The sequence below is a fragment of the Malus sylvestris genome, chromosome 13, assembly GCF_916048215.2.
Source record: "Malus sylvestris chromosome 13, drMalSylv7.2, whole genome shotgun sequence".
NCBI classification, from domain to species: domain Eukaryota; kingdom Viridiplantae; phylum Streptophyta; class Magnoliopsida; order Rosales; family Rosaceae; genus Malus; species Malus sylvestris.
Genome location: NC_062272.1, coordinates 21,412,968 through 21,425,279, shown reverse-complemented (window position 1 = coordinate 21,425,279; position 12,312 = coordinate 21,412,968). Strand labels below are relative to the sequence as shown.

Here is a 12,312-nt window from a genome sequence, read left to right as displayed (position 1 = left end):
AAATCCGATAAGTATTCATTAGGGTAGGTTCAAGTCCAAAAGACACCTCTCCCGATGCATCTCTTGTCTGCCTGTACTCTCAATTTCTTCCTAATTTTTCATTCATGTGGGGGATTGTTGGAAATTATATATTATAATTAATATTATAATATTTAATTTTTGTATGAATGGAAAATAAGAGTCATGTGTCATAGTTGAATTCAAATTCATAAGTTGTATCTGTTCGTTGAAACTTTAGACAACAGTCATATTGTTTCAAAAAGGGTGGCTTGAGTTATATATAAACTCAAGCATCCCACATGTCTAATAGAATGAAGAGAAGAGTTTTTTCCAATGTCTTAGTAGAAATCCGAGTCGTGTCTTGAGAGTACAGAATATATGAAGTTCGCCAGAGTCCGAAGATTGAAGTGCTTTGACTTCGGATTATAGATTGTTGAATCCTGGGAGATGGACGCCTATCGAACTACAAGCACAAGTGTAGGGGCGAAATTCTATCTTTAGGACATTGCATTTATGCAAGCCTCAATCTCCAAGTTTGTCTCAGTTTTTCTAACTTTATCTCTAATTGTTTATATTAGTCTCATACATAATTGATGTTGTGAATTTCTATGTGATTATTATTATTAGAATGCTTGTGTTATTTTCATATTTTCTAATATTGCTCCAACAATCTAAAGATAGAATTTCGCCCCTACTCTTGTGCTTGTAGTTCGATAGGCGTCCATCTCCCAGGATTCAACAATCTATAATCCGAAGTCAAAGCACTTCAATCTTCGGACTCTGGCGAACTTCATATATTCCGTACTCTCAAGACACAACTCGGAATTTGACTAAGAATGAGAGAAATAAAGTGGGGAAACCCTATTTCTCAAGAGTAAAAATTAACTCTAATTTCTCTATATCTAATACCAATGGTTTCATGGGTTTATATAGAATCCAACTTCTACTTATTAAAGAGATGTAACTTTTCACTATAAGTATACATCACTTATCAAGGGAATATCACTTAAACAACATAACCTTTCTAAGAAATTGGTTAACACTATTTTTCATTCAATTATTAAAATTATATATTACAATATTTCATATTATAATATATAATTTCCAACAGCAGGTTTGCACTGCTGGTTCTTGTGTGTTGTATTGGTGTGGTGGCTATGCAGGGGATTTACTAGTTTTTTGTGCTTTACTCTCTCAAGATCAAGGTTTTGGTCAATGGAGAAATACACCTAGTTTGGCACCCTTTCTGTAATCGTGTTGTAATCATGTCTTAAATTTTAATGGGATAGCACTATCCCTTCGGATCAAAAAACAAAAAGAATATATTTGTATTGTCAACGTTCATTACTAAATTTCTGGTATTGGTATAAAATTAATCCTAGAATAATGTCTGATACAGTTAGGGTAATGCTAGAGAGACTATCTATTTGAACCATATTTTGTATATCACATGATATAACTGTTGTTGGTTGAATTCATTATTTAAATCATTAAAAAAAATATTCAACTATCAACCACCACATTATGTGCTCCGTAAAATATGATCTGAAATTATGGTCTCCTCATTTTCTATACAGTTAATTTGGCTAGTTGGTTTTGTTGTTGTAATTAACTTTTTGAGTAATGATAAGAGACTACATTATTCTCGTTTGCTAAAAAGAAAAACACACTAAGCTACCAAAAGAGACAGAAGCAGTTATAAGAAAAAATCAGGACGTTGCAGATAATGCACTTTCGATAAAAGCATCTTTTTCTTTAAATCACAATTTATTACCATTGTCTTCATTATTAGACTGTTTTCTTTGTTTTTGTTTGCCAGAGTTTATTAGATTTTATATGTCTCTCTCTCTGTCTCTCTAAAATAAGAGGATGCACCATGCATCGGTTAATCCGAAGAATCCAGTCGAACATCGCTCTATTTCGCAATTCAGCCTTGTTGCTTACTGCCTTGTTCATTGCTGCATGGGAGGGACCTGCAATTGTGAGTAGCAGAAAACCGAGCATGGGAACATTAAGGTACCATTTGGTACGTGAGACGGGACGGAACGGAATGGAATGAGACAAGACGTTTCGTTCCACGTTTGGTGTGCCTAAAACAGGTGGAACGCACTGTTTTACGGGACTAGTTTTGGATGAATTTTCGTTCCATCTCCCCTGGAACGACTTGATCCATATCCGTGAAACACAAATTTATAACATTTTAAGACAAAAATACCCCTTATCTTTTTCAATATTTACACCATCCAAAAAACAAACCCTAAAATTCTACCTTCTTCGTTCCATCTTCTCCGCTTGCCACTGCATTTTCCCGTAGCCTTCCTCCTCATTCTCTCCCGTAGCAGCTGCATCTCTAGGTTCGATATTGATCTTCTCCCATAGCCGCTGCATCTCTAGGTTCGATCTTGATCTTCTCCCGTAGCCGCTGCATCTCCAGGTTTGTTTTCTTGATTTTTCCATGGAAAATTTCAATTTTCTGGGAAAGTAGGATGATTATGAGAAAATAAGTTAGTTTTCTTGGTTTCTCTGGTTTAACTTGTGCTTGGGAAAAAGGAACAAAGTCTGATTTTTAAGGTTTATTACGATTCTAGTTTGTAAAGAATTGGATCTGGTTCCGAGCTGTGCAATTTAGTAGGTTCGGTTGTAAGCTTGGCTTTGTATGATGGAAAAAGCTGGTTCTTTCTGCATTTGGTCAGCTGAAATGTTAAACAGTTTGATGCATTTTAATTGTTATTTTACTGATTATTGGTCAGTTTGATGCATTTTAATGGTTGTGAGCTTGGCTTTAACCATGTCAGACATCGTGTAATTTTGTAACTGCTTTGCTAGGAGAGAAGCATGCATGTTGTTTAGGAAAAACTATGTGAAAGATTATGACTTGCAAGCAGTTTTACTAGTGTGTGTGATTGTAAAAGATGGTCTGTTGGAAGTTTATTTGGTGTTCTCATATGTGTTAATATGTATACAGATATATCAAAGAAAGAATTATGAAGAATTTAGAGAGAGAAAGTAAGAAGAGAGAGAGATGAATATATTGTTGTGTATATATTTCTTACTCAAGAAGTCATTACACTTAGACTTATATAGAAGCCAAATACATGTAACAAACTAACTAACTAATTGCACAATCTATTGACAAGTGTCATAATCTCATAACACTAATATATATCCTAACATCCCCCCTCAATCGCAGGTTTGGATGAACCAAGCATGAGATTGGTACAATGAGATCGAAACAAAGGAGAACTAAGTCCTTTTGTTAGTATATCCGCAAACTGCTCCTTGGAATATACAAACTGAACCATGAGACGATGTTTGGCAACCCGTTCACGCACAAAATGAACATCTATCTTAATGTGCTTCGTACGCGGATGTTGAACAGGATTGAAGGACAGGGCTATTGCGGACAAATTGTCACAAAAGAGAACTGGAGCTGTTGGAAGTTTGATGTGCAGAAACTGAAGAAGCTGTTGGATCCAATCCAGTTCAACGGAAGTGGAAGACATAGCCCAATATTCCACCTCTGTAGAGGATCGGGACACGATATTCTGCTTCTTAAAGGACCAGGATATATGATTGCCACCTAAAAACACAATTAAGCCCGTTGTAGACCTTCGATCATTAGGGTCGCTGGCCCAATCTGCATCACTAAAGGCTTTTAACTGTAAGTCACTAGTAGAATATGATATACCAAAGGTCATAGTACCTTTTAAGTATCGCAATATTCTCTTGACTGCAGTGTAATGAGAAACCATAGGGGTCTGCATAAACTGACACACTTGATGAACAGAAAAAGCAATGTCCGGCCTGATGAAAGTTAGATATTGCAATGCACCTACTATACTTCGATAAGCTGCAGGATTGTTAAAAGGAGAACCATCATCCTTGAGTAATCGAGTGTAAGGCAAGCAAGGTGTATCACACGGCTTGCAATCAACCATTTCTGCTTTCTATAATAACTCTTGTATATACTTGGTTTGAGACAAGAAAAAACTTGTACCAATTCTATCAATTCGGATGCCAAGGAAGTAGTGCAGATTTCCTAGATCTTTAATATCAAATTCAACTGTAAGAGAGTCAATGACATGTTGAATTTGAGAAGAAGCACTACCAATGACAATTATGTCATCAACATACAGTAGTAAAATCACAATCTCAGTACCAATATGCTTAACAAACAGAGAAGAATCAGAATAAGTGGAAGCAAAATCAAGAGAAGGCAGAAAATTGGTGAACCGTTCATTCCATGCCTTTAGGGCCTGTTTCAAACCATATAAAGACTTGTACAATTTACATACGAACTTAGGATGTTTTGGATCTTCAAACCCCGGAGGCTGAGCCATATATAACTCTTCGTGCAACAAGCCATGTAAGAAGACATTTTTAACATCGAGATGCCGTAACGACCATTTAAAATGTGAAGCCAAAGCTAGAATTAATCGAATAGTAGTAGGTTTGATGACCGGGCTAAAAGTTTCCCCATGATCTAGTCCAGGTTCTTGACTAAATCCCTTGGCTACTAGCCTAGCTTTATTCCTGGAAATAGAACCATCAGAGTTTTTCTTAAGCTTGAAAATCCATTTACAGCCCACTAAGTTTTTTTGAAAAGGTAATGGAACCAAACTCCAAGTTGCTTGAGTATGTAGTGTTTCAATCTCTTCTTGCATGGCTTTATACCAAACAGGGACCTTAATGGCAGATTTATAAGTTGCAGGCTCACACAGTGTCAAATCAACATAACTGGAATCACTGAGAGTGCTGAGGAATGCTTTCTTCTTAACAATACCATTATTACTCCGAGTTTGCATAGGATGCATATTTAAAGGAGAAATAGGCAACACTGGTTGTAGTTGAGTAGAACTAAACTCAGGATCCACAGGGAGTAAGGAGGAAGAGCTTGCTGAGATAGTAATAGACTGATGAGATGAAGCATCTGTGGGATTCAAAGTAGAAGAGTTTAGGGTTATAGGGGTGGAAATTGTTTGAGGAGGTATGATATATGGTATTGGTTCCACGGCTAAGGGTATTGAAGGATGAACAACAGAAGATGTAGGTAATGAGTCACATGATATGACACACTTAGACTGAGCTAGCAATTGTTGATACGAAAAAATGGATTCATCAAACACAACATGCCGAGATATAAAAATCCTACCCTTCAAAACATCATAACAAATAAAGCCCTTATATTTAGAGGCATACCCCAGAAAAACACACTTAGTAGTTTTAGGTTGTAATTTGGAAGTGTTATGTGGCTTTAGTAAAGGAAAACACGAACACCCAAAAACTCTAAGATGAGTCATCATAGGAGATGTACCAAATAGTAACTCAAATGGAGACTTATGTTTTAAAACTGGTGTAGGCATCCTATTGATTAAATAGGCAGCAGCCTGACAAGCAAAATACCAAAACTGAGAGGGAAGCTTAGCATATTGCAGCAGGGTAACAGTTGTTTCTATAAGATGGCTATGTTTTCTTTCGGCTAAGCCGTTTTGCTCATGAGTGTATGGACAAGAGATTTGATGTAACACCCCTTTGACTTTGAGAAAAGCTTGTAGTTTATGATTTATATACTCTCCCCCACCATCTGTTTGTAAAGTCTTAATGGTTGCAGAAAACTGAGCTTGAACAAAGGTATAAAAACAGACAAATGTATCAAAAAAGTCTGATTTATTTATAAGTGGGAACACCCAACATAATCTAGTACATTCATCCATGATAGTTACATAGAATTTGAAACCATCAATTGAATTACAGGGTGCAGGGCCCCAAAGATCACTGTGTACAACTTCAAAAGGTATTTGAGATTGATGAGTACTAGATTGAAAAGGCAATTTTGTAAACTTCCCTTCTAGGCAACTATGACAGACTATTGGTACATCATCCTTGGAACACCTAATATTAGCTTTACTTAGCATAGTAGAAACAATATTATTTGTAGGGTGACCTAACCTACTATGCCAAAGAGATGAACTTATGAGCTGTCCCAAATATGCAGAAACCTTGATATTGCTTGGTGAATAAGAAGCATGCTGTTTGGCAAGGGATGAGATGGGATAAAGTCCATTACTGCATAGCCCTTTGTAGAGGATCCTCCATGTGGCCTTGTCCTGAATCCAAAAACAGAATGCATAAAAAATCAACCAGTAGTTGTTATCAAGACAGATTCTATGCACGGATAATAGATTCTAAGACAATTTGGGCACATATAAAACATAATTTAATTTGATGGGATGTACTAGTGTATGAATAACAGTGCTGCCAACATGAGATACTATCAAACCTTCTCCATTAGCAGTTTGAACTGTCTCGTTTGTTAGATATGGAAAGACTAAAGACAAGTTAATGAGATCAGTGGTCATGTGATTTGTGGCCTCGGAATTAGCAAGCTAAAGTTGAGGAGAAGTCTGAGATGAAGATGCCTGAGAAGAAGATGGAACCATTGTATGCATGGCTTGCATTACAGGCTGAGAAGGAAACTGCGGTGCTAAAGGAGCATAGGAATACTGAGCCATGGATGGGTATTGTGGACCAATGTATGAAGAACCCTTATCATTATAAAAGCAAAGCCAAGTTGTGTGGTTGTTCTTCCCACAAATCTGGCAACTAGCTTTATCCACTGTCTTGGAGTGGCAAAATGGTGCAGTATGACCATATGCATTACACAACTGACAAAAAACAGATTGAGCAAAAAATATAGTTGGAGATGGACCAAGAACACCTGCAGTAGGGACATGAGGCTGATTAAAGAATTGTTGTCTTGATGCAGGATACCGATACCCTTGATTGAACTTTCCTTTACCCTTCTGCCTATTATTGGTAAATTGTCTAAAACCACCAGTATGACCATTAGTTGATCTAGCAGATGAACTATAGGGCACATGACCAGGATGAGATTGAGTATGATAAGAGGAAGACTTAGGTTCAGAAATGGTATTGGTATTAGCAACCATGGCAGACAAAAACTGAGATGATACATTGCTTTCCACAATTAGTTATTCTGCTAGTAATTGAGACCTAAAGTCTTTAAGAGAAATGAGAAATGACACTTTCCCTGCCTCAAATAACACATCGAAAAGTATTGTACTCAAGAGGTAAGCCATTGAGTGCCAATATGACAATATCCTCATCAGCAAAGTAAACCCCAGCAGCAGACAAGTAATCTCGAGCCTCCTTAATTCGCTGCAAATATTTAGACACAGAATCAGACCCTTTCTTAATAGTTTGCAGATTAGATTTCATCTGAAATATGCTGGTTCTTGAAACGGTAAAAAACTATTCTTTCAATTTATTCCAAAAATCACAGGCACTAGAACTACCAATAGCACAAGAAATGGCAGCAGGTGATAAAGTTGCAGTAATCAGTTGCATCAATGCTCGATCATGCATTTTCCAAACAACATATGTATCATTCTCAATTTGAGAAGAAGAATTACCAGATACTATACCAGATTCACTCGAATTAACAAGAAATCGAGGAGGACAGAGATTAGAGCCATCAATAAACTGCATAATTCCATAACCTTCTAACAACAATTGCATTTGAAATTGCCAATTCAAGTAATTTGTATCATCAAGCTTAATATTCACAGAAGTAGGAATTGTGGAAATGAGAGCAGTAATTGGAGATTGAAGAAGCTGAAGTTGTGATGCAGTTACCATATTTGCAATCTTCGAAGAAAAAATTGTCACTTAGACAACAAAACAAACACCTGGTGTGCAGCAAAGCTTCAACACAACGTCAAAAGATCCTAACTTGCAGCAAACCCTAGAAATTGAGAGAAGAATGAGTGTGCACTCGTACAGAGAAAGAACACAATCACGAGCAGCAACAAACTCTAGAAATGGCGAGAAGAAGATCGGCAATCATAGAGGTTATATCAAATTGGAGAAGAGGAAGGAACAGAAGGATCGAACAGAGTAGCGTTAGCTAATCCGGCGATTGATCCCATGTTAATATGTATACAGATATATCAGAGAAAGAATTATGAAGAATTTAGAGAGAGAAAGTAAGAAGAGAGAGAGATGAATATATTGTTGTGTATATATTTCTTACTCAGGAAGTCATTACACTTAGACTTATATAGAAGCCAAATACATGTAACAAACTAACTAACTAAATGCACAATCTATTGACAAGTGTCATAATCTCATAACACTAATATATATCCTAACAATATGCTCATCTCTCCTCCTAAAAAAAAAAGCATGATTTGGAATTATCACGAGATTGGTCATTCATGGCTTGCTGATAAATTCGTTGAATATTAATTGTCAAATTTTTCAAATTTCGGCACTTGCAGTTTTGTTCTTACTAATTTGCCCTAAAGTTTCAATCTTTTTGTTTGGGGGGGGGGGGGGGGGTTGATTTAGTTGTTTATGAAATTAGAGGCTTCTAATTACTTGTGGGAAATGTGAGTCCCTTCTTTAACTATAATCTATGGCATTCTCTTCCAATTGTTTTTCGTGGCGTTTTTTTTGCTTTGGATGAATGATTGTTGTGGGTTTTTTACTTGTTTTGCGGTTTGTATAGGTACTATGGAGGATGGGCAGCACCTAATATATACTTCTTGGGGTTTGCTGGTGTAGTCAAGTTCGGAAACCTTCGAATTGGTGGACTCTCTGGAATTTATAAACAGCCCGATTTTCTTAAAGGTTAGTTTGCTTTAGTTTTGTACCATTATAGGTGTTTACTTCATTGCTTATCTTTTGTTGGTAAAACAATAGCTGTTTATGTTTTGCTATTATCGTAAAATAGCGATGGCGGTTTGTGAAATTTTGATATATGGTGTTAAATGTTTGAAGGTGGTTCATTTTTTGTCCTTTTGAGCAGGACACTTTGACAGGCCTCCTTATAATGGTCATACTATTAGGTCAGTATATCATGTTCGTGAGTATGATTTTCACAAACTCATGCAAGTTGAGGAACCAGTCGATATTTTTCTTTCACATGATTGCCCTGTTGGCATCACTGACTGTGGGGACTGGAAGGAACTTGTTCGGGAAAAACCAGATTTTAAGCAGGAGGTAATTGCAAGAACGGAAAAATGAGTTAGTAAGCTCTGATTTGTATGTTTTCGAACCACTTATCTTGTTTAAAATGTCATTAGATTCAAGAAAGAAATCTTGGAAGTAAACCAGCTGCTCAATTGCTAGAAAAACTGAAACCACCTTATTGGTTTTCAGCTGATTTACACTGCAAATTTGCTGCTCGTGTTCAACATGGGGAAGATGGTTCAGTGACAAACTTTCTTGCCCTTGATAAGTGCCTACCAGGACGCAAATTTCTTCAGTTAGTTTGTTGAGATTGTAGGAAGGCTGTTAGTCTGTTGGGATTTGTAGGGATACAAGGAAGTTAGTTGGTTAGTAGCTTATGAGTGAAGCAAAGAATACTTGTATAAATAACAAACACCTCTCTCTCTGTAATTCATTCATTGTTCAAGGAATACAATTTTTAGTCATTCACTTTCTCTCTAAATTCTCTGCCATTGTTTTTCATTTTGCTTCTTCTGCCATTGTTTTTCATTTTGCTTCTTCTGCCATGTCTTCAGTCAAGAAATGTCATAGCATATCTTCAGCCATGTGCTACCGTAAAAAATATATCATAGACAAGCATATATGTGTTCAAATATGAACAAGCTAAAAAAAAAAAAAAATCGTCCCGAACCACGTATAAATGTTGTACCAAACAACAAATGGAACAAGGGTAAGTTAGTCATTCAATATTTTGGTTCTGTTCCGTCCAACGCGTATCAAACGCAAAACGGAACAATCGTCCCGTTCCGTCTTGCACGTTCCAAACATAACACGGAACCTCCGTTCTGTCCCGTCCTGTCCCCTCCTGTTCCGTTCCGTCTCGTCCAGTGTGCGTATCAAATGGTACCTAAGAGAACCTCATGACGGCATACATCTGGACATGGCCGATCCTGAGAATTTTGGGGAGGGGGGGGGCTCTAGGCAAGCCTTCGAAGTGGGGCCCTAAATTTTTCTGACTCCCAATCTTTTGTATATTGACATGTGTAAAAAAAATCACTAAATACATGAAAAGTCTATTTATACATCAAATATCATTAAAAATTAATATAAAAAAAAGATATACAAACATTACTCAAATATTACCCGTCTCGCATTTTTAGATGCAAATGCACTTATTAAGTTTACATAATCTAGTTTTTCAACCAATTCAAACCAAAAGAGAAGTCCCTACGCCAAACTACTATCATTTTTCTATTGTTACAATGTTACTTATTACATTCAATAAATGAATGAATGGTTGGATTACAAAGACAACATCTTACAGCTAGGGAAAATACTAGAGTGAAGAGGATAGTAATTTTCATATACGAACCTAGGCGGACGAGACAAATTTGAATAATTTATTATATATTATATCAACTAATTAATTTGAACATTAAATAATGTCATTTTTTAAAAAGGTGAGAGTTTTAACCTTTTAGGCACATAATAAAGATATATGCGGTGCAATATTAAAATAGGGTAATAAAACCTCATAAAAATAAACATAAAGGTGATATTTAAGAGAGAAGTAAAAAAGTAAAAATAAGATAGTGGATACTATTTAAAAGAGAGAAGATGTGCATCTGTAAAAAAAAGATGGTGGGACCATGTAAAGTAAAATGGTGCAATTAAAATGATGTGGGGAATAGGGTTATTTTCTTCCTCGCGCGAGACCAACCTTGCAACAAAAGATTTTCAAATTCCAGAGTTTACATATAAGCCCGCATAGCTCTCGCTTATCTCCATCCAAACCTGCCTAGTTCCGCCTAAAAATTAGGCGCCCTTCCGAAGTGGGGGCCCTAGGCGGGCGAATACTCCAGTTACCCTCAGGGCCAGCTCTGCATCCGGAGAAAACAGTAGTCTGGATTTACAACAACTTAGGTCCAGGGCTAGACCTTACCATCCACTACAAATCCAAGAATGACGATCTAGGAACTCATGTTATACCATACCAGAGTAACTACCAATGGAGTTTCCATGTTAATTTCTGGGAAACAACACCTTTCTTCTGCGGATTGAGTTGGCAAGAAGGATCAGGAGTTTTTGACATATTTGTAGCTATGCGGGATGAGTATAGATGTCCGTACTAGTGCAATTGGATTGCTTACACAGACGGCATGCATGGCTTAAAAGAAGGAACTCAGGCCGTCTCCAACCGAAGGGTCCAGAGGGCCAGAGGGCCGAAAATAGCCCGAAAATCGTCTCCAACTAAGGGCTAGGCTAGAGGGCTGTGGAATCTGTGAGAGCCCCACAGAATTGGAGAGGGCTGAAGGGCTGGCCAGAAAACCGCTTAATCCTGTCAGTTATAACCGACAGGAATTTTTAAAAAGAATTTTGAATCCAACGGCTAGTTGGCGCCAGTTACCGTTGGATTCAAATAATTTTATTTTTTTTGGTTGTTTTTTTGTTTTCTTGGGTTTTTTGGGCCTTTTTTTTAATTCTCAAAAAATCTATTTTTTTTTTCCTATCAATACCTAAACCATTCATTCACCATTCCTCACAAAATTTTTAAATTTAGGTTAATGTTGTTTTCAAATTTAATTTGTAGTTTTTAAATTTAATTTGTCATTTTTAAAATTTAGTTGTAGTTTTTAAATATAAGTTGTAGTTTTAAAATTTAAGTTGTTGTTGTTTTAAAATTTAAGTTGTTGTAGTTTTTAAATAATAAATTATATTTGACCCTCGGTTGGAGACTTTTTTGTGACAGGGCTAAAACGAGCCCTCTGGCCCTTGGTTGGAGACGGAGACAAATATGGTCATGTACTTATAGACATCGAAATTTCGGTGAAATAAATGTTGACCAATAGTTACAATTTCAACACTCACGTGTCACATAAATTTTACACGTAGCGTGTGACTAAACGAAAAATCAAAATAAATCGCAAAAGTCATCAAATAGGACACTTGTCAACACTTGGCAGAAACGATTTATTTCATCTGCATATTATATTCAAAATTAGGCCTTGGAAAATTCTATAAATAGAAGCCATTTCATTCATTTTGAAAAAAAAAAGGAATTCATAACCAATTCAAGACCAATAGATGACCAATTCACTTCACACCAAAACCTTGAAGCTTTGAAACTCCAAAGCTCCCAAGCAAATCTTGAAGGATCAAGAAAGCTCTCTTCGTTCTTCGTCAACCCAACCTTCAAGATCAAGCCCCAACAGCCCTTTGAAGGAACTTCCACCAATTCAAGATCAAGCCCCGACGGCCCTTGAAGAAAGTGTTCATCGTTCATCGTTCGTTCATCCTAAGATCAAGCCCCAACAGCCCTTTGGATCAACAACATCAACA

The 12,312-nt window shown here is 36.7% G+C and overlaps 1 protein-coding gene across 1 annotated transcript; it reads left to right on the top strand.

The window, feature by feature from the left end:
• The first annotated feature begins 1,876 nt into the window (after positions 1–1,876).
• Positions 1,877–9,302, top strand: LOC126595356 (lariat debranching enzyme-like). Its single transcript, XM_050261677.1, has 5 exons — positions 1,877–2,016; positions 2,369–2,434; positions 8,531–8,652; positions 8,831–9,024; positions 9,108–9,302. Exons 1-5 carry the CDS (start codon positions 1,877–1,879, stop codon positions 9,300–9,302), a joined length of 717 nt encoding a protein of 238 aa, XP_050117634.1.
• The last annotated feature ends 3,010 nt before the right edge of the window (positions 9,303–12,312 follow it).